The sequence below is a fragment of the Onychostoma macrolepis genome, chromosome 09 (genome assembly GCF_012432095.1).
Source record: "Onychostoma macrolepis isolate SWU-2019 chromosome 09, ASM1243209v1, whole genome shotgun sequence".
Classification (NCBI taxonomy): domain Eukaryota; kingdom Metazoa; phylum Chordata; class Actinopteri; order Cypriniformes; family Cyprinidae; genus Onychostoma; species Onychostoma macrolepis.
The window spans coordinates 36,805,258-36,827,224 of NC_081163.1; the positions used below are offsets into that span (position 1 = coordinate 36,805,258).

The window sequence follows — 21,967 nt, forward strand, 5'->3', positions numbered from 1 at the left end:
CATATTAGAATGATTTCTGGAGGATCATGTGACTGGAAAGATTAGGATTAATCTTTAAAGGATTAGTTTATTCAAGAAATGTGTCATTGTTTTCTGACTCTCGTGTCTTCTGCCAAACACGAAGAAGATAAAAGGTCATTTCAGCTGTTTTTGTCTTTGCAGTGAAAGTCAATGGTGTCCAAGCGACTGAAACTTATGGACTTTCACTGTATGGACCAAACAGCTAAAACAGAACTCAAATAGCTTCTTTCCTGTTTCACAGAAGAATAAGTCAAACTCCAGAAAGCGTTGGGAAGAGCGTGAGCAGATGATGTTGGTGTGTTATATTGTGTTTTCTCTTTAAAGCTGGACACGCTGTCTAAAGAAGATCTGATCAAGTTTGCCAAGAAACAGATGGGGGCAATGCAGAAGATCAAGTCAAAATGTGCCGGTAAGATTATAATAGTTGCTTCCTAATTGTAAAAAATAATTTGTAAAAGCTTAAAAGCTTTTTTTTTTTCCAATTTTGTAAAACAGGTTTAGAGAAGGAGGTTGAGGAGTTGAAACATCCTCCGAGTGTCTCGTCAGACTCCTCAGTTATGCAGGTTAGTGTTATACACCTGTGACACACTCACAAATTAACCTCACTTTTCTTCTGTGCAAAATCAGTCTGTACAGATGTCATGTTTAACACAAGCAGTGCTCTGTTAGGATAGGTTAGATTGTCCAGCTTTACCAACAGTTATTTTTAGACTGCTAGATTTAATAACTTTTCTAATGAAAAATATGATGCTAAAAGAGCAGAAGCATGGAGCTGAACTCCAGAGCCTCTTTTCCTCCGTTGGGCCGTCTGTTCTGCTTTAACTTTAAACGAGGAGTGGCGACATAATATTATGATTGTCCTATCGGTATCAGTAAAATGCTGAAATATGAGTTCGCTCGAGTAACGTGGTTCACTTCTGAAAAGCTGTGAAGAATAAGACTATACTAAACGCAAGTCCATCATCACGTCACTACAAGCAGCACATTTGGTTTGTTCCTGAGGAGCGTTCACCCGATGGTGGAAAAGAGCTTTATACTCAAAGACAGTTAACCAGGAAGAATAGATACAGTAGAGTTAGGAGGCCCTGCCTGTTTGCATATGAAAATGATTTGTATCGCGGATGTGTGAGAGTTTATGGTATGGACAGGAACTGAGTGAGCGCATGGAGGCCGTGCTGCAGGAGAAAGCAGAGAGTCAGCAGAGCCTGTCGTTACTGCGCCGAGATCACGAGCAGCTCAAGAAGCAAGCGCAGGTAACCTTGCATCCGCCCAGGGCTCGTCTACAGTTTGCTAGTATGCAGCAAAGATAATAAATATTAAATAAATAAATTGCAAGTATAAGTAAAGTGAGTAAATAAATAAAATATAATATAATATAATAAAAAAAAACTTGCCCCTTTTAGACTTTCACTCTATTCATTTACTAACTGCTTGTTTTCTTTAAAAAATAATAATAATAAAACTAGCTTCTCTAATCTTTTTGTGTTCTATCTATTTTTCTTCTTATTTATTATACAATTAAACAAAGCAAAAAAGACCTCTAACACTATTCTTTTTCTATTCTATCTGCTTTATTTTTATTTATTATTTATTTGTTAAGCTGACTGAGACGTGTTATAGCACTTGAATATCATTGCTCTTTTGTTGATTTTGATTGCTTCCATTGTCCTCATTTATAAGTCGCTTTGGATAAAAGCATCTGCTAAATGACCAAATATTAGCGGCTCATACTATTTTATAGCACTTGCTATTCAATTCTGTATATTATTATTTTTAAGGAATTATGTAGTTTAACTGTATATACTTAATTATTGTCCTAATAAACTCCTATCCCTAAACATACCCGTTGGTAACCCTTTGGTAACCATTGCAGGTCTTGAAAAAGGTCTTAAAGTCTTAAATTTGAGCTTAAAAATCCTGCAGCAACTCTGTATATGTATACAGTATTTGTATATTTCTTATTCTTTCTCCTCTAATAAGATAATGAAGTCTAATTAAAGCATGTGTTAGAGTTGAAGGGACTTGTGTTTGGATTTACAGTTATGAATCCATGATTTTCATGTGTTCTTTCTATAACTGTACATGCAATATTATTTTAACTCCACTGTGAAGTAACTGACTTTAGTTCACATGCATTTACAGGAGACAGCGGCAAGATTAACAGCTCTTCAGGAGGAACTAGACTTAAAAAACAATGAGTACACAGAAATGCAGAAACACACAGCCGAGCTCACTGAGGACTTCAAGGCTGCCTGTACCGAATATGAGTCCAAAATATCTCAAGCTGGAGAGGAGCTGGCAGAAGCCCGGCGCCAGTGGACGGCAGCGACGGAGGATCTCAAAGACTCTCACCAGATGAGCCTCACCGAATCCCAGCAGGAGACGGAGAACCTCCAGAGGGAGATGGAAACGCTGAGAAGACAGTATGAGGATGACGTGCGGTTCCTGGAGGAGCAGCTGGAGGTGAACGCAGCCGACTTCGAGAGGGAGCGAGAGCGGCTGCTTCTGCTGCAGGACGAGCTCTCGGAGCAGCTGGCGCTGAAGGAGGGATTCCTGCAGGACGTCCAGGAGGAGGAGGAGGACGCTAGCAGGGCCGCTGGGCCTCCCAAACACTCGCCGAGCTCCCAGACCTCGGACCTCCCAGCTTCAGACGACTCTGACGACGAGGGCAGCGTGATAAAATCAGCGCTGGAGGACTTGCAGTCTCAGAACATGATGCTCCAGGAAGAGCTTGTGTTTCTGCGAAACGTGAAGCTGGAGCTGGAGTCCGAGCTGAAGCAGGCGCGAGAGGAGCTCACCGTGGAGAAGGAAGAGCTGGAGTTCAGAATCAACGAGCTGCAGATGAACAGAGACAGTGGAGAGACGTCTGTGAAGAGATGCGGCGTCCAAACCTCAGACGAGTCCCACAGCGACGATCTGAAGGAAACCCGTGAAGAAGTGCAGCACGACGGACGCTCGGAGAGCACAGCAGCCGACACGTTTGAGCAGCCTGTGAGCCTCATCACAGATCAGGAAGATCTCGGAGACAGAGCAGAGCACTTCATGAAGCAGTACAGAGCCGTGAATGAGCGCACGGCCGCCTCGTTGCAGGATCTGCAGGAGAAGCTCCAGAGTGTCTTCCAGCAGCGCGACCGGCTTTTAGAGCAGATCAGAAGCGCTGAAGAAACCTCAGAACCGGCAGAGGAGGAGGAAGGACTGGAGATGTCTTTTGAGGACCTGAGGAATACAAATGAAGAAATCCTAGTGAGCCTACAACACAAGGAGACTCTTGTCCTCGAGTTGAAGGAGATGCTGAAGTCCATGGCATCTGAATCGAAGCCGAATCAGAGAAGGAACCTGAGCGAGGAGAAGGAGGAGCGCATGAAGACCCTCGAGGAGGACGCCAGTGCTCTTCAAGCCCAACAGCTGGAGTCTCAAGACACCATCAGACTTCTCCAGTCTCAGATCACCAGTCTGTCAGAAGAGAGAGACACCCTTCGGCGAGACATGGAGCACCTCTCCGCTGCTCAGTGCCGCATCACTGAGATCCTCCAGCAGAGTTTCTCTGAGACGGAGGTGGACGGAGCGTCTGATATCTCCACCCTCGTAGAGCGGCTGTGGACTGAAGCCCAGGAGGAGAGGGCAGTCTTACGCCAGCGGCTGGAGGAGGCAGGCGAGGAGCGGGCGGCACGGATCCACGAGCTCCTGCAGGAGAAGGACCTGCTGAAGGCCAGTCTGGAGGATGTGCTGTTAGACACCGAGGGACTGCAGAAGGACCTGAGGGACATGCAAGCCATGAATGAGAAGCTGAGGGCAGAAAACCACAGCCTGCTCTCTGAAGTCGCTGACTTGAGCAGGAGTTCAGAGGAGAAAGGAAAGGAGTCGCCGGATGAAAGCGATGCTCAGCTTCAGGAGGCCGGCGAGCTCCAGCAGGCTCTTGCTGACAGAGACGCTGTAATATCTCAGCTCAGAGAAGAAGTCGGTCACTTACAGGTATCGTGTGTTTGTGATGCAGGCTAGAATGTTTTCTTGTGTACAAGCGAAGTCAGTCACAGAGATCTCAAAAGAGAAAGCAAAGAATAGCAAGGACAGCTTCTATCTGTGCATGAAAGACCAGAGTGATGATATATTGATATTTTATATATTTTTGTGTTCCCATTTGCTCCAAAAGCAAAAGAAAGAATCCACTATTGTGTTTCCATGAATTATAATAAGGGTTGCAAAAAGGTGGAAAATTTCCAGGATTTTTTTTGGAATCTTAATTATAATAACATAGAGAGATGGACATCGGCTTAGAAACCTCCACGCAGCAGCTTCAGCTCATTTAAAGGATTAGTTCACTTCCAGAATAATAACTTCCTGATCATTTACTCACCACCATGTCATCCAAGATGTTCATGTCTTTCTTTCTTCAGTCGAAAAGAAATTAAGGTTTTTGAGGAAAACACTCCAGGATTTTTCTCCATATAGTGGACTTTAATGGGGATCAACAGGTTAAAGGTCCGAACTTCAGCTTCAAAGGGCTCCACACGATCCCAGCCGAGGAATAAAGGTCTTATCTAGTGGAATGATTGGTCATTTTCTTAAAAAAAAGTATATATATCTTTTAACCACAAATGGTCATCTTGTACTAGCTCTGCAACGCGCGACTTCAGGCATTACGTAATCATGTTGGAAAGGTCACGCATGACGTTGACGGATATAGTACCGAACTCCATCTGTTTTTCTCCTCCAACTTCAAAATTGTCCGACATGATTGTTTTACATTTTAAAGGGCATTTGATTAAGTCTTTGCATGTTTGGTTTTTAAACAATGGGTCGTTTCTTCCACGTGTCATGCGTGACCTTTCCAACGTGATTACGTAATGCCTGAAGTCGTGGACACAGAGCTAGTGCAAGACAAGCATTTGTGGTTTAAAAAGTATATAAATTGTTTATTTTTCTTTAGAAAATGACCAATCATTCCACTAGATAAGACCTTTATTCCTCGGCTGGGATCGTGTGGAGCCCTTTGAAGCTGAAGTTCGGACCTTTAACCTGTTGATCCCCATTAAAGTCCACTATATGGAGAAAAATCCTGGAGTGTTTTCCTCAAAAACCTTAATTTCTTTTCGACTGAAGAAAGAGAGACATGAACATCTTGGATGACATGGGGGTGAGTAAATGATCAGGAAGTTTTTATTCTGGAAGTGAACTAATCCCTTAATGCCTGGTGTTTGTCTAGAGCAGGGGTGGGCAAACTTTTTGACTCGTGGGCCACATCAAGTTTTCCGCACCAAGTGAGGGGCCGCATTATATGTTTGACAAATGAAGCTTTGATTTTTTTTTTTTATTAAATTGACACTCACTACTGTACTGTATGTATACTTGTACATATATGGCAGTTCTATTCTTGTACCATCTCTGCCTTTTTATAAGCACTTTATGACACACAGATAAGTTGCATTGGGGTACAAGTCGATTGATGTATAAGACACATTTTATCATTTCATTCATAAATAATGTAAAATAAACTAAACGTTTACAAACATTAGAAACATGTATTTATATTCCCTTCACTCCAAAAAAATCCTGTAAATTTAGCAGTTAATAACAGAAAATGGAATGAAAATAAGTAAAAAACAAACAAAAATTACAGTGGCATTCACTATAAACATTTATTATAAACGCCCAGACTAAATATTTAAAGCAAAACTGAAACTAGCGGCGTGGTAGTTACGGTGCCCTGAGCAGGAGGCAACATGGCATTTCTTCTCCTGGAAAGTGGGTTGTTGTCCCCCTCCGTACAGATCACGTTCCGGTAGAATCCCCCTCGGTCGAAATCGCGATCGCGTTATACTGTTTCAGCTATTAAAATAGTTCAGTTTTGTATGTAATGGCGAATTTTCAAAATTTCGTTTAGTTTTTTTATTAAGTTAATTTAGAAAAACGTTTGGAGCATTTTTTTGTTCGTTAGATAAGTTTATTCTTTCTTAAAGTAACGACCAAGCAGCAGCGGCAGACCGGCAGGCTGATCATAGCCATGTTTGATCAGTTTAGCCTTCTCAAATCATCACGACTTGCCTAAAATACGATCTCTAGATATACTAAAACAGTTCAAGCATATAACAATGTTTAAACGTTAAACCTAGATAAATGTGCGCCGCATCCAGTAGTTTGTGCGGAGATCGAAGTTAAAGCGCAGGACGTGGAGGCGCCAGCGCAATCAATTGCATTTTTTTCAATGAAAACAACTTACGCCATAATTTTTGCTCATAAAGGTAAGAGTAATACATCATTCAGAATTGTAAAGGGTCTACTTTTATTTGTGTGCACTCACAATATTAAAAAAACTTGTTATAAAATAAATAAAACAATGATGCGCCGTCTCGTCTTGAACAGGAGCGCTTCACAAAAATGAACCGAAAGTCAGCGAATACATGCCTCACAGACATGATAAATATATCTATAGAAAGCTTTAAATTACCACTTAACGAAATAAATCAAATCGATAACAAAAACTCTTTCATTATAATCAGTGAAGATGCACTTCTCTCTAATGAGGAGAGAGTCAGGATCATCATCTTCATCTTTGCGACACTGACACAGAAAACACTAGTTTATTAGTAAATAATTCAGATATCTCCTTACTATTTCCCTCGGACACATTCATGGTAATTACGTTTGCTGGGGCTTTGCAGCAAGCTTCAGCGTATTGCGTGTATTTGAAGCAGAACTCTTCATCTGCGCTGACGGCGCGCGCGCTGCTGCTGCGGGACTCTAAACACCGTCGAGCCGCTCTTCACAGTCACGGCTCGGTCTCGTGTTGTTTCCACCAGCGCGGTGATTTTTTTCATCACTAATTGATGGATGTCTAAAATATAAAAATAAAGAGAAGCCTAAAACAGGCCCGGCCCGCGTCTGAACTATGCCATGAAAATTGGCCCGATCGAAGCCCAGGGAATGCAGGGCTCTAGCGTCCCCTCGGTAGAAATCACGTTTCCCCCTGACATTGCATCAAATTAACTATTTTGGACCAACTGCCTCACGGGCCGGATGAAATCTCCCGGCGGGCCGTAGTTTGCCCACCTCTGATCTAGAGGATCTACAGACTTGAGGAAGGACCAGCCTAGCAGCCATCCACATTTTCAGATAATCTTGCATTAGTACTCTAAACATGCGGTTAACTAAGAGTTCTTTATAGCAGAATTGCTCAACAAATTCTAACAAAGATCTCTTATGTTTCTCTTCTCCTGACTGTCCACTTACAGATGTGCAAAGAGTCATCGGCGTCTGATGAAAATGAACAAGTGAAAGCGTTATCTCATGAAATAGGTAAGTTTGTTCACGTCAGACTTTGAGAAAACCTCTTCATTTCATGATGCTGAACTGTTTCTATTATATTCTTGATGATTTGTCTGTCATGTAGAAATGCTGAAGAAAGAAAGCAAAGATAAGGATGAACGCATGAACAAAATCAAAGCTGTTGCGGTGAAGGCTAAAAAGGAGCTGGACAACAACAAGAAAGAGGTTTGGCATGTCTCTTACTCATGTGGACGGGGGTCAGATAGCCGTCTCTGTCAGTGCTGTTGATCTGGGCTGTGTTTGGCGCTCTAGGTCGTCTCTCTGAGAGAAGAAGTGGACCAGCTGAAGACTGAGCGAGACTCATTATCACGATCTGTGAAGGACATCATCCACGGCGCAGAGGACTATAAGGTTTTGAGTTCAGTCCTCTAATAGTGGTTTAATTCATTTGTAGATGAGAGATTTACTAGTGTAAAACAATGCTTCTCTAGAACCTGATGGTGGATTATGACAAGCAGAATGAGCTGCTGGATCAGGAGCGAGAGAAGCTGGAGCAGGCCAATAAACACAACGAAGATTTGACCAAACGCCTTCAAAATGCCATTCAGCAGGTACTTCAGCAACACCCATCTATCCATCATGTGAAAGCAAGTGTGAATTATGGGCGGAATAGTTTTAGAGTTACATAAAGACCAGTTAATGTGATTGTCTATGCCTGTGGTTCTTCTGCTGGACACCTGTGTGAACGTGAGGAGAACCGACTTCATACAGTCACTAAAAATCTGTAAATGAAGATCATTTGAGCAAAGCAGATGTCTGTTTGTGTGTTTTCTCAGCACGAGCTGCTGTCCTCAGAGCGAGAGGACCTCACGGCACGTATAGAGACGTTGCAGAGTAACATCACGCAGCTGGAGGCACAGATACTGGAGGCGCAGAAGCTGAAGTGTGGGCTGGAGCGAGACCTGGAGGCAGAGAGGCTTTTAAGAGAGCAGAAGTCTAAGGTACAGCTCAAACAAACGCCTCTCTGATGCACCCCTCTCTCAGTGCTTCTCTTGTTGTCTGTGAGGTTTGATCGGTGCGGCTGTGTTTTCTTGCAGGAGCTTCAGTCTGCGGTCAGGGAGGTGGAGGAGCTCCAGGCTCAGCTCAGCAGACACAAACAGCAGCTCCAGCAAACCGCTCAGGAGCTCGAGCAGCTGCGCAAGGCATGATGGAACCTCCTCACTCCTGCTAGCCCTCATCCACAGACAGACAGATATTCAGACAGGACACTACTATTAGTATTGTTATTATTTTGGGCAGTATTTTGTCTGGAGTCTGGATTTAGCTCAAGATCAGTACCCAGTTAGTAATAGTTTGAAATCGGTATCAGGAGAGTCTCAAAAGTCTGAATCGATCCATAAAGTCCTGGCATTAAATGTTGCATGCACTGCAAAAACATCTTCCTCAGTATTCTTTTCTTGTTTTCTAACACACAAATCTAAACATCCTTAAATCAAGATGCATTGAGGTAGAAAATGAAGATATGAAGTCTTGTTTTCTGATTTTAAACATTAGCTCAAATTAACTGAGCTAATGTTTAAAACAAGAAAAAATATCTGTAAATGCGGTGTGTAAACGTATTTTTGCTTTGAATTAAGTTGATTTTTCTGACCCGGTTGGCCGGTATTTTTCTTGTTTTAATCTTAAAGTCTCTTAATTTTGAGCAAATTCTGAGAAAACAAGACTTCTTATCTTCTGTTATTTTGCTTCTCAAATAAATGATTTAAGAATCTTTAGACGTTTGCACTCTGAAACAAGACAAAAATACTGAGGAAGAACATACTTTTTTGCTGTGGGATCAAAAGTAAAGTAATTTTCAGCAGAGATATTGAAGCCTTAACTTTTCTTTTCTTTTTTTTTTACACTTCATGAATTAATTTAAAGTAACGGAGAGTAGTTTAAAGTTGTATTTTCTAGCTTTGTGTTTCTGAGACAGCTCATTGTCTGCTCCACTGATGCAGCACATACTGATGTACTGTGTTCCCTGTATGATGCAGGTTATGTGTTTAAGAGTTAAGTCATTTCTTTCCGCTGAGACGCTGGTGTTCAGTGTTTGTGTTCCTCGTGTGGTGCTGTAGGACGCTCAGCAGAACACGCTGCTGGACATGGAGATGGCCGACTACGAGAAACTGGTGAAGGAGCTCAATCACAAGCTCGGTGAGAAAGACAAGCAGACGGAGGAGCAGGAGATGCACATACAGGCACAGAGAGAACGGGAAGAGCGTCTGAGCGAGGAGATCGGTACGGAGAGGGGTTTTGTCTGTGGGCTTGCAGCCGGTGTGGCTGATGTTGTAATCTGTGTGAAATAGTCTGCCTCCAGCGCTGATGAATCTCATTATGTGCTGATTCTCTCAGAGTCTCTGAAGCTGCTGCTGGATCAGACGGAAGACAAAGCCTCCAGGATGAAACAACTGCTGGTCAAAACCAAAAAAGATCTGGCAGACGCAAAACAAAAAGTGAGTCTCTGCAGGAATGCCCTGAATATACACTATACCAGTGAAGTTTTTGAACAGTGTTTTTTTTATTTTTTTTAAAGAAGTCTCTTCTGCTCACGAAGCCTGCATTTATTTGCTCCAAAGTACAGCAAAGACAGTACAATTTTGAAATATTTTACTATTTAAAATAACTACTTTTCTATTTGGATATATTTTAAAATGTAATTTATTTCTGTGATTTCAAAGCTGAATTTTCAGCATCATTACTCCAGTCTTCAGTGTCACATGATCCTTCTGAAATTATAGAAATTAATACTTTTATTTAGCAAGGATGCTTTAAATTGATCAAAAGTGATGATAAAGACATTTATAATGTTACTAAAGATTTATATTTCAGATAAATGCTGTTCTTCTGAACAAATTCTACTCGGCTGTTTTCAACATCATCATAATAATAATAATAATAATAATGTTTCTTGAACGGCAAAATCAGCATATGAGAATGGTTTCTGAAGGATCATGTGACACTGAAGACTGGAGTAATGGTGCTAAAATTCAGCTTTGATCACAGAAATAAATTACATTTTAAAATATATTAAAATGGAAAACAGTTGTTTGAAGTAGTAAAAATATTTCAAAATGTTACTGTTTTTGCTGTACTTTGGATCAAATAAATGCAGGCTTGGTGAGCAAAATAGACTTCTTTAAAAACCATAAAAAATCTTACTGTTCAAAAACTTTTGACTGGTAGTGTACATCCTTAAAAATGACCCTTTGATTAGTCAGGTGTCACCTTGCTCTTGTTTTAGAGTAGCTGTTTATCTCGCTGTGGTGGTGTTCATACAGTGATGCAGTGCATGTTGTCCTCAGGAAGCGGCGCAGGTGATCTCGCAGTCTGCTCTGAGAGGAGATCTGGAGGCCCATCAGCAGCAGCTGGAGGAGCTGAAGGTAGCAGCTGTGGTGAAGATGTTCTGGGTGTCTGTATCTCTGTTGTGGCTCACTGTGTGTGTGTGTGTGTCTCAGATCCAGTGCAGCGAGCTGACGGCCGAGCGCCACCGGCTGCAGGAGCAGCTGAAGCTGATGAACGAGCAGCAGCAGCGGACGTCCAGCTCGTATCAGCTCAGTCTGACCGCGCTGCAGGACGAGTGCACGGCCGCTAAGGTGCTGCAGTGAACCCTAGAGCTGCCTCGTCTCTCCGTTAGATCCACACAGTCTAGCGTGTTATACTCATTCCAGCAGACAGGTTGAAGCTCTGACACTGACGTGTTTTCCACCGGACACTATAGATTCTCCATTTCCGTTGCCATCTTCTAGTCTGCAGTCTTGTTAACCAAACACAATTATAGCTCGCCATCAGCCCCAGCGGCTCCTGATAAATCATGCTCAACAGCAGCGAGAGGAAATGCTTCTGAGTTTCCTGCTCAGGGGAAGCGCACACATCATTTTATTCATTAGAGCAGCTCATACGGCTTCTGTGGCTCATACGTTATTATTATCTTTTTAAACGCACTGTCTCTCTTGTGTTGTTTTGATCGCAGGCTGATCTTGCAGCGACGGTGTCTGAGTTTGAGAGTTATAAGGTGCGAGTCCACAATGTCCTCAAGCAGCAGAAACACAAGAGCTCAGCCCAGAGCGACGGCGACGCTTTCAGACAGGAGAGGTGACGTCATGTTATTGCTGCTTTTATCGCAGAGGTTCTTCGTTGTTTTCTCCTGCAGTTTAGAATGTGATTTCTCTACTAGCTGCCATTTCTGTGATCTGTGAATCACCTCCTTAAGACTTTCACTCTCTTTCTCCAGGCAGATTCAGTCTCTCTAATGCAGTTTCACTCATAGTCCAATTACAATATTGTGCTACAGCACTTTTGCAGATAAACTAATTTTGCGTGTAAACAAATTGACTTTATTGTTTGGATAGAGCTGGAGAATAGTGTGCGTTCTGCAGTTCAACAGCAGCATGATTTAAACCGTAATTATTTTGTTTACTTTTTTAAAGAATATATTTTACATTTAAAAATGTGATCTTCTGATGCATCAATGTACAGAATCACAATACTGTTCACACCGTTTGCAGCATATCATTTAATTTTGTCTTAAGCCTTATTCACACGGGACTAGGTTTCTAAACTTCGTTTGAATTTGTTTCATGTACTTACTCTATGGTTAGGATTAGGGTTACTTACATGTAATTATGCATAATTTATTGTTATTATAATAGTAATTACATGTAACGTGTAGGGCTGGGCGATATATCGAACACGATATGCATGCGCATCTCGTCAGTAAAGCCGGTTCTGTGATTAGCGGTAAATCTCCATCACCTGTTTTTTTTTCACGGCGATTCATCTGCGATAATGAATGTGATATTGCGTAGCTTGTCAGTGATCTATATGATGTATTAAATGGCGCTCTATTTGAAAACAGGTGATGGAGATTTACCACTAATCACAGAACCGGCTTTACTGACGAGATGCGCATGAATATCGTGTTCGATATATCGCCCAGCCCTAGTAACGTGTAACAAGGACACCTTAAAATAAAGTGTTACCGAAGGAAATTACCAGCCATCAGAAGTTTTATTAGGTCTCAGGGAAATATTAAGCTGAATAACACTGACATAATAATGAACTAATTAACTATTGCCATGTTTCCAGACTTAAACACATACAGTACAAGGAGAAAAGTAAAGGACCTAACACTGAGCCCTGTTGCACACCATACTTAACTCGACTGATATGACATTTCTTAGTTTAAATATTGTGAGAATGGATGGATAAGTGCATAATTCATGCAGTCTCTGTACTATGATGGGTCCTCAATCCTGTTTATCACAAATACAATAGTTCAGTGTATCAATTTACGATGGTGATTAAACTGACTGCAACCAACCATGCCTTCAATTATTTAATCTGTAGTGAACCATTTTAACTGCAAGCCAAAGGGTATGTGTTTGTGTTTGTGAACATGAAGAACACAAGCTCTAGTGCGCACTCTGGTGTTGATGACTGTGTAGAGAGACTGCAAAATAAATAGAAACACATGACACAAAGGCAGATTTCTACAGCAGCGCTCTTTACTCTTCTCATTTACAAAACGCTGATTCTGTATTCCTCAATTTACATCAAAACGCACATGGATTGCAGATTACTCAACTATATGTGCAAACCTTTAATAATTCAATAGTAGTCTGTAACAACTCTCCCACTTTAAATCTCCATTTTAAGGCACATATTTTGTCAAATATTAAATAACGTAACATTTTACTGTGAATGTTTATGTTGTAATTACTGTATTTTGTCGCGTTTTCCCCCGTGATTGCACCCATCAGATCTAGCTCTTTAACTCAAGCCGCTCCTGAAGAGAGTGAAACCTGTCTGGTGAAGGTGTGAGGTTGTAGCTTGCTCTGGATGCGTGTAAGCGCTCCCTCGGCCCTCGGCTCTGTGCTGGCGTGTGTGGTTGATGATGTGTTTGTGTTGTGTTAGAGAGCGCTCGGAGGCCGTGGTGGAGCAGCTGCGCAGCCGGCTGCAGGAGACGCAGCAGAGCCTGCAGTCCAGCACATCAGAGCTGCAGCAGCTGCAGGTGGAGCATGACATGCTGCTGGAGCGACACAACAAGATCCTGCAGGAGACCGTCAGCAAAGAGGCCGAGCTGCGGGAGAGGTACCAGATCACTGCAAAACCTACAGCTACTGATCTTCACTTCTCTGATTAGTAAAAACCACACTAGGGGTGTGAATAGTCACCGTTTTCATGATTCAATTCGATATCACGATGCATCACGATTATATCAAATTTATTTTGTGCATTTTTATTAAATTAAATTATATGAGCTGGCTACTTTTTAAAATAATTACAAATTAATATATATATATATTTTTTTTTTATTAAACTAAATATAGCTTCAAAACATACAAGCAAATATAAAGTAATAAAGGGGGGAAAGACAATTACAAGGGATAAACAAAAAGTACTTGTGTAAAAAAAGTACAAAAAGTACTTGTCCGAAAGCTTACAGACAATCATATTTATGAAGGTTTTTTTCCCTCAGCATTATTGTTGTTGCAGCATTACTGCATTCCAAACAGCAGAAATGAAAGCATATCTAACAGTGAAGGGTTGTCCAGCACAGTGTTTCTCAAGAACTTTCTCTTGCAGGACTCATCGTTTCGTCTAATTAGATCTCATGCGATTATTATTTATTTATTTTTAAATGTGGGCGAATGTTTTCTTTAAAGCCTCTGTAATGCTGTTGAAGCGCGTGCAATCAAAAACAAGAGTCCGTCGTTTGGCACACGGAGAGTGTCCTGTCTGATGATGTTATCGTTGTGTTCACGGAGACTCGCTGCATCCGTCTCTGGCTCACAGTTTTAGTAGAAGTGGTGGGATGGCTTGTGCTGGATGGATGACCAGGGTTGTCATTGTTTTTGTCTCAGTGACACACGACAGATGAATGCTGTCAAAGCGCATGCATGACACTCCAAATGATTGCTGTCTGAAAGAGACATGCACACAATGAGCCTTTTGTTTTACAGAGCCTCTTTCAGCCGGTCAGACCGTGTCTGCCTGAGCCATATGGACTCTCACATTACGTGTACAAACACAACCTGTGAATGCATAAAAAAAGCCTCTTCATGAGCACAACACAGAATGAAATGCATCTTTCACGCATCTGTTGTTGACAGTTATATACCAAAATGAATGCATCTTAGAGTCAGTAGCAGGTTTAGCCCTGTTAACAGTGTCTAAAAGCGTCTTGTAGTCATCTATGAACCCCTCACCTGCACAGCCGCTTCAGCTCATTGGTGTTTCAGCCTCGGAGCATTAACTACAGCCCGTTTTCTTGTTTTCATCTCACTTGTATGTTTGGGATGAGAGTCTCACTGCACTTCGGCTTCAGTTCACAGACATTCTCAGAGAGTGTTATTTGATGCATGAATGCTATGCTCTTTCATAATATGGTCATTTTAAAAAGTCAATATAGCCTAAATGTTTAATATTTAGCCTATTCATAAGTTTGATTGTGTTTATCGCATCTGTTGCCTTATTAAGAAACTGCACCATACATTCCTTATCCATTGATGCAAAGATCTAACAATCTAATGACGAACTGAAACTAATGCTTTTATTTGATTAATCTTAGATTCACTGCAGGAAAGTCTATTCAAGAATATATGCCTTTATAATCTATAACAGCATGACCCTTATTTATATTTCATCTCTCTTTTATTTATTTTCACTATTACAAGCTTAATTTAAGCACGAATAAGGGCTTTCAAAAAACTCTCCGTAGAAGAAAATACTTCAAAATTCTGAACGCGGTTTTATTCTTAAAAAAAAAAAAAAAAAGAAAGTCAAATCTAGATTTTTCAATAAATTTTTCTCCACAACAGACAAGCTTTACACATATTGCATGTGTGGACTGTATTTTGAGGAAAGTTTTGTAAATTTGTAAAGGTTTGTTTGTGAGTGGACTGAGATTGTGCTGCCGTGTGTTTCTGCGTCAGGCTGCTGTCGCTGCAGGCCGAGAGCCTGGCCCTGCGGTCCGAGCACGGGCAGTGTGCGGCTCACCTGAGCGCTCAGACCGAGGCTCTGCGCAGCGGCTTCCGTGAGCAGACGCGCCAGCTGCAGGAGGAGCACTGCGGCACGCTGGAGACGCTGCAGCAGCAGATCCGCAGCCTGGAGGCCCAGCTGTTCCAGCTGCAGAGAGAGCCGTCCAGCAGCGGTGAGACAAACATCACGCTCCTGACCTCAGCAGGGGAAACTCAACTTTTTATTTTTTAGTGAACAAATTACTCTTTCTTTAAATAAATCCAATTACCATTCAAATTTTCTTAGGTATAAAGATCTACCTTAATAAATTACTATTTATTTTTAACTATAATAATCAACACTCAAATTACAAATCTGTATGCAAACATGTAAATTGCACATAATGCAGTTTTTAAATTAACTTCTAAATTATTCAATTTCCATTTGTTGTTGAAATATAATCATTTACACACTTGTTTCATGAAAGATATATTTAAACATACATTAAATAATTAGTCAAGTCACCTTTATTTATATAGCAATTTTAGCAATGCAGATTGTCAAAGCAGCTTTACAGTATTAAATAGTAAAATAGTGTGTCAATAATGCAAAAGCACAATAGTAAACACTCAATTTTCAGTTAAAGGCAGTTCATCAGATTCAGTGATGTCATCGTGCAGCTCGATCAAGTCAAAGATCTCGCTGGAAATTATAAGTGTCCCCAACTAGTAAAGTAGTAACTAGTCTTAATAGTATAAATATAGTCTAATATATTTCTGAAATGCTCTTCTCTAGACTTCATTACTCTAGCTAATAACGAGCTGTGGTCACTGATGACTTGCCTGAAGTTAATGAAATGCTACGTGACGTTTTCTTTACAAGCTGTTTTAATGACGTCTTTCCACGGATGAAACACTGATTTAGTGATTACGATGTGTTCGGTTCACATGCGTACCGAGCTGAAAGACCCGTACGTGTTGCAGCCCTGCCGCTGACTCTGATTCTCCCGCGGCGTGTGTCTGTGGGCTGTAGGCGCAGCGCTGGCGCAGCAGAGCAGGAAGGCTCATGTGGACAGGAGGTCTGCTGACGTGCCTCCGCTGGACCTGCAGGGCATGAGAGAGGAGGGAGAGGGGATGGAGACCACCGAGACCGAGTCACGGTCATCCAGCAGCACCCCGCTGGCCTCTCTGGAGCAGCTGCTCACCTCCGCTGACCTCAAACACGGTACAGAGACTGAAACCCTGCACACCTGGAGATAACCCTGTGGAGCCTGACACGTGATAGTTTTTCAGCAAAGTTTTGATCATGTTGTTTACATGCATTCTCTCTCTCTTTCTGTGTGTGTGTGTGTGTGTGTGTGTAGAGCCTGCTGTCTGGCACATGGAGCCCAGTAAAGAGGAGCTGGCTCAGAAGCTCAGTACTGCCACCCGCAGAATGGAGCATCTGAACAGTCTGCTGCACGAGACCGAGGCTACCAACGCTGTCCTGATGGAGCAGATCACTGTGAGACACACACACACACACACACACACACACACACTCACACACACTCAAACACATGTTCGTTTTTGTGAAAAGTGTGGACTCTCCATAGGCGTAATGGTTTTTATACTGTACTTACTGTATGTGCTATTACCCTACACCAACCCTACACCTAAACCTACCCCTTACAGACACACACACACACCAACCCTACACCTAAACCTACCCCTTACAGGAGACTGTGCATTTCATCTTTCCCCCAAAAAAACCTCATTCTGAGTGATTTATAAGCGTTTTGAAAAGTGGGGTCATGGGTCAATGTCCTGAGATGCCACCTTCACCTTGTAATACCTGCCATACCCTCGTCATTATACACATCTATGTCCTGACTTTTCACAAAAACACACGCACACACACACACACACACACACACACACACACACTCACACACTCTCTCTCACGCTCTCTCTCGTCCGTCTGTGTCTGCAGCTCCTGAAGAGCGAGCTGCGGCGTCTGGAGCGTAATCAGGAGCGGGAGAAGTCTGTGGCGAGTCTGGAGTATCTGAAGAATGTGCTGCTGCAGTTCATCTTCCTGCGGTCCGGCAGCGAGCGGCAGGCTCTGCTCCCCGTCATCCACACGCTGCTGCAGCTGAGCCCCGAGGAGAAGAGCAAGCTGGCCGCCATCGCTCAAGGTGCGTCCTCCTGCACTGCATGTTCACCCACGGTTCCTGTGAAACACTGGAGGCGGAGTCACAGCAGGCTTCAGTGACAGCAGCACGTGTCTGAATTAGGGCTGAAACCATTAGACAACATTATTGACAGCATCGACAGTAAAACATTATCGACAAATATTCTTGTTGTCGAGTAGATGCTTCGGAGCAAACGCAGCCGAACCTGAAGCTGCTGAGCGGTGTTTGGAGCGCCTTCCTCTCAATAACAGAATAAACACAGCAGAAACTGTGAGAAAGCAGCAGTTAGGAAAGCATCTGATGACGGTGATGAGGATGTTTGTTCGGTCCTCCAGTAAAGTCCAGTCACGTATTTATACAGAGCCTTAAATCAAGCAGCTTTACAGCATTAATCATGAAAAACCAGAGTCAGCGTCGCTTTCAGTTACAATTACAACTTGATTTTCTGTTATAAAGCAGCGCTCTGTGTGTGTGTGTGTGTGTGTGTGTGCAGGTGAGGAGGAGTCGGCGGTCTCTCGGGGGTCGGGCTGGACGTCGTATCTGCACAGCTGGTCAGGCATCAGATGAAACACACTGACCTCAGGCCAGCGGCTGTCCGGCAGAGCATCACACATCACCACATCAGCAGATCAGCTCTATATACGACGCCTTATTTTTCTACTGAGTTAGAACCCGTCAGTCCGGATGGGATGTTTTCGGGTTATTGAAGATTATTTTGCGCTGTAAATCATACGTGGGAACTGTTGATCATATTTATCATTCTTTAATATAAATTATATCCTTATCATTTTTTCACAAATTGTCTTACGGCCGTGTTGGTCTCTGTAATCTCATATCTGTGAAGGAACATGCACATGAAGGAGTGTAAATACCGGATATATCAGTCTGTCAGAGAATATCATCTGATTAAACTACTTTGAGAGCTGCTCTGTTTATTCTTTAAAGTGTCTTAGAAACGAAGACTCGATTTATGCTGATCTTAATCTTTGCTCTTTTATTATCTTTTGTGTGTTTGTGCTCCTGGACTACAGTCAGAGTAATGTGGATCTCTTCAGATCAGGGGAAGGACTGCAGGCCTGTCCTCCTCGTTTGGGTTTGATGGCGTTATTTGAAATGAATCCGTCATGAGGTGAACTGAACCAAATCACATCTGTTCAAGATCCCGTTATCCACCAGCGATCGTGTCTATCACACTCCGACTCAGACAATAAAAAGGCACACATTTTCCATCCAAATGACACAAAAATAAAACCAAAGATGCCTCGCAGTACACACATCACGTGAATTGAGTTCAATTTAATAATAATAATGATAATTGAATAATTGTTTATTTATGATTCACTTTGTTAGTAGCTTGCACCTGCGATTGTTGATCAGTACGCTGTAAGAAAAATGGAAAAGATACTAGTAATTTTCCAGGACGTAACCCTGTAACCCAAAAACACAATGCATAGTTTAAAACGCAGGTAAAAAACAATACAGAAAATTCCTTCATATTAACACAGTAGATTGTGCCCTGTTTTTACAGACTTAGAGTGTGGCACACTAACTAACTACTAATACATCGCAAATAATTCATAATTGTTGAGAATGTCTAATACTAATTGTAATCGGGGCCTGAACTCGAAGCAGCAAAACAACACGGATGATATCTTACACTCACTTTAGTTAAAATCACGCGGTCGTACACATCCTCCAAACACTGCCGAGCCGCAGGATCAGAAATGGGAGGATAGAGAAATTAAACAATTTGATCATGTCTATGTTAAAAAAAAAAAAAAAAAGATATTTGCTAAGCAAATATTAACACTTTTCCGGCAACATGACTATGTAAGATGTCACCACTGGTATTAATCAATAGGCAGGACTGATGTTTTTCTGATATTGCATAGCAGCAAGTCACTGTTAATTAGCGATTGAACCGAATCATTTAAACGTAAGTCCATTAATATTAACTTCTTGTTTATTGAACCGTATAGGCTAAAATCAATATCACATTTGTGATTTTTGCGAAAAAAAATGTCACTCTTCGTGTGATATTGATTAACTATATGAAATGATATAAATATATATCTGTTGAGTTTCAGAGTCCACACCAGACACACTGTGGTTTATACTGGACTACAAACCGTTCTGCGCATGTCTGTCTGACAAAACATCTCATGCTATTCCTTCACTTTGCCTTAAAATGATTGAAAACGTTTAAACGAGAATCTCCTATTTTCATTTTAGGTTATTTTATTGATTACTTTTAATTGATTAAAATTTCATTCAGTATCCATATTTTCACTAAAGTATATTTTTCAGATACGTTTTACACCGCTGGTTATATTTAGCTTTTTCTGTGCTAAAATAAAAAAAACATGATCTTTACAATCCAGTTCCTTGAATTAATGAAGGTTGCTTATTCCGTACGCTGTAAAAAAGCAGTTTTGCTGTAAGGAAGGTTTTCCTGGGATTGCTGCAGTGACTGTGATTGTGTTTTCAGTGTGCTGCGTGCCTGAAACATCCCGTCTCCTCGGCCTAAATTAGGACTGGATTACACACACACACACACACACACACACACAGACAGATTTACGCACACACAAACACACACACACACACACACAGAGAGAGAGAGAGAGAGACACACACACACACACACAGAGAGAGAGACAGACACACACACACACACACAGACAGACTTACGCACACACACACACACACACACACACACACACACACACAGAGAGAGAGAGACACACACACACACAGAGAGAGAGAGAGACAGACACACACACAGACAGACTTACGCACACACACACACACACACACACACAGAGAGAGAGAGAGACAGACACACACACACACACACACACAGAGAGAAAAGCTCATATCTGCAGCTCACAAACCTTTCTCAAATCATGGCTCGTTCTCCGTGTGTGAAATGTCTGTTGAAGTGTGTCCTGTAGAAAGCTTCTTCTGCTGTTGATGGCAGAGAGCTGCAGATATTATTACTGTGACAAAATTAGATGCCCCAGGCCATAACATTTCAGGACAGGACAAGAGCTGTATAAATCTGCTCTCTACTACAGACAGAGTGTTTGTCAACATTAAAGTAATATTACTGTTTCAGATACAAAGTAATAACATTTCTATATTCTTTTACAGAACACAAACCTTGTCAAAGCACAGGAATTATATAAAACCAGGAATGACCCATATATATATATATATATATATATATATATATATATATATATATATATATATATATATATATATATATATATATATATATATATATATATATATACAGTTATGCTCATAAGTTTACATACCCCTTGCAGAATGTGCAAAATGTTAATAATTTAAACAAAATAAGAGGGATCATGAGAATTGCATGTTATTTTTTATTTATTACCATCCTGAATAAGCTATTTCACATAACAGATGTTTACATATACTCCACAAGACAAGATAATAACTGAATTTATAAAAATGGCCCCGTTCAAAAGTTTACATACCCTTGAATCTTAATACTGTGTGTCGTTTCCTGGATGATCCGCAACTGTTTTTCTGTGTCGTGATAGTTGTTCATGAGTCCCTCGTTGGTCCTGAGCAGTTCCTGCTGTTCTTCAGAAAAACCCTCCAGCTCCTCACATTCTTTGGTTTTCCAGCATCTTCTGCATATTTGAACCCTTTCCAACAGTGACTGTACGATTTTGAAATCCATCTTTTAACACTGAGGACAATTGAGGGACTCATGCATAACTATTACAAAAGGTGAAAACATTTATTGATGCTCAAGAAGGCCACACAATGCATTAAGAGACGGGGATGTAATCTTATTTAGATTCTTTTGCACCCTCAGATTCCAGATTTTCTAATAGCTGTATCTCTGCCAAATATTATCCTATCCTAACAAACCATACATCAATGGAAAGCTTATTTATTCAAATCTCAATTTAAAAAAACATGACCCTTATTACTGGTTTTGTGGTCCAGGGTCACATATTTCACGGCGGTCAAGAGCTTCCATGCCCCAAATTCCCAACTTAGCTCAGTTTGTTTTCATCCACAGAGGCAGCTGCCAGCTTCGGAGATGTGCTGAACTTTATTTATAGAGACAGAGAGCTGTAGAGCAGGAATGCCACTGAACTCTGCTGGTGTTAGGAACCAAGTTTAGTGTCCACAATCAGAGCATAGAACCATCATTAAACATGCAAATCTCCCTTTTTCTGACCAAAAACTGGTGTGATGAACCCAGGAAATTGCCAAAGATGTCTAAACACTAGGTTGACCTGCATTATGCTAATTAGTTATTGCTATTTTAGTCATTAATGAAGGTTACTGTGCAGTTATTGTGTGAAAATCAAGCTGAGAGTCTGGGGGAAGAGCAAACACTGGGTTGTGTTAACCGAAATATTTATTATGAAGAATGTAAGTTGTATAGTTGTTTGTTTGCGTGAGTGAGTGAAGTCTGGTGTGTTGGAGCTGGGCAGACTGCTGGTCTGACACATGACGACC

At 41.4% G+C, this 21,967-nt stretch overlaps 1 protein-coding gene across 1 annotated transcript in view; it reads left to right on the top strand.

Moving 5' to 3' along the window:
* Window positions 1–20,066, top strand: part of LOC131546895 (GRIP and coiled-coil domain-containing protein 2) — a 25,115-nt gene extending 5,049 nt beyond the window's left edge. Inside the window, exons 3-23 of the mRNA XM_058787000.1 lie at window positions 346–430; window positions 517–584; window positions 1,170–1,274; window positions 2,164–3,993; window positions 7,251–7,314; window positions 7,409–7,509; window positions 7,597–7,695; window positions 7,776–7,895; window positions 8,121–8,285; window positions 8,382–8,486; window positions 9,402–9,564; window positions 9,679–9,779; window positions 10,629–10,706; window positions 10,782–10,919; window positions 11,297–11,418; window positions 13,240–13,416; window positions 15,261–15,478; window positions 16,318–16,509; window positions 16,649–16,788; window positions 17,257–17,458; window positions 17,949–20,066. Of these exons, the coding sequence (XP_058642983.1) occupies window positions 346–430; window positions 517–584; window positions 1,170–1,274; window positions 2,164–3,993; window positions 7,251–7,314; window positions 7,409–7,509; window positions 7,597–7,695; window positions 7,776–7,895; window positions 8,121–8,285; window positions 8,382–8,486; window positions 9,402–9,564; window positions 9,679–9,779; window positions 10,629–10,706; window positions 10,782–10,919; window positions 11,297–11,418; window positions 13,240–13,416; window positions 15,261–15,478; window positions 16,318–16,509; window positions 16,649–16,788; window positions 17,257–17,458; window positions 17,949–18,022 (4,347 nt within the window). The 3' untranslated portion in view covers window positions 18,023–20,066. The remainder of the gene's footprint in view (window positions 1–345; window positions 431–516; window positions 585–1,169; window positions 1,275–2,163; window positions 3,994–7,250; window positions 7,315–7,408; window positions 7,510–7,596; window positions 7,696–7,775; window positions 7,896–8,120; window positions 8,286–8,381; window positions 8,487–9,401; window positions 9,565–9,678; window positions 9,780–10,628; window positions 10,707–10,781; window positions 10,920–11,296; window positions 11,419–13,239; window positions 13,417–15,260; window positions 15,479–16,317; window positions 16,510–16,648; window positions 16,789–17,256; window positions 17,459–17,948) is intronic.
* The last annotated feature ends 1,901 nt before the right edge of the window (window positions 20,067–21,967 follow it).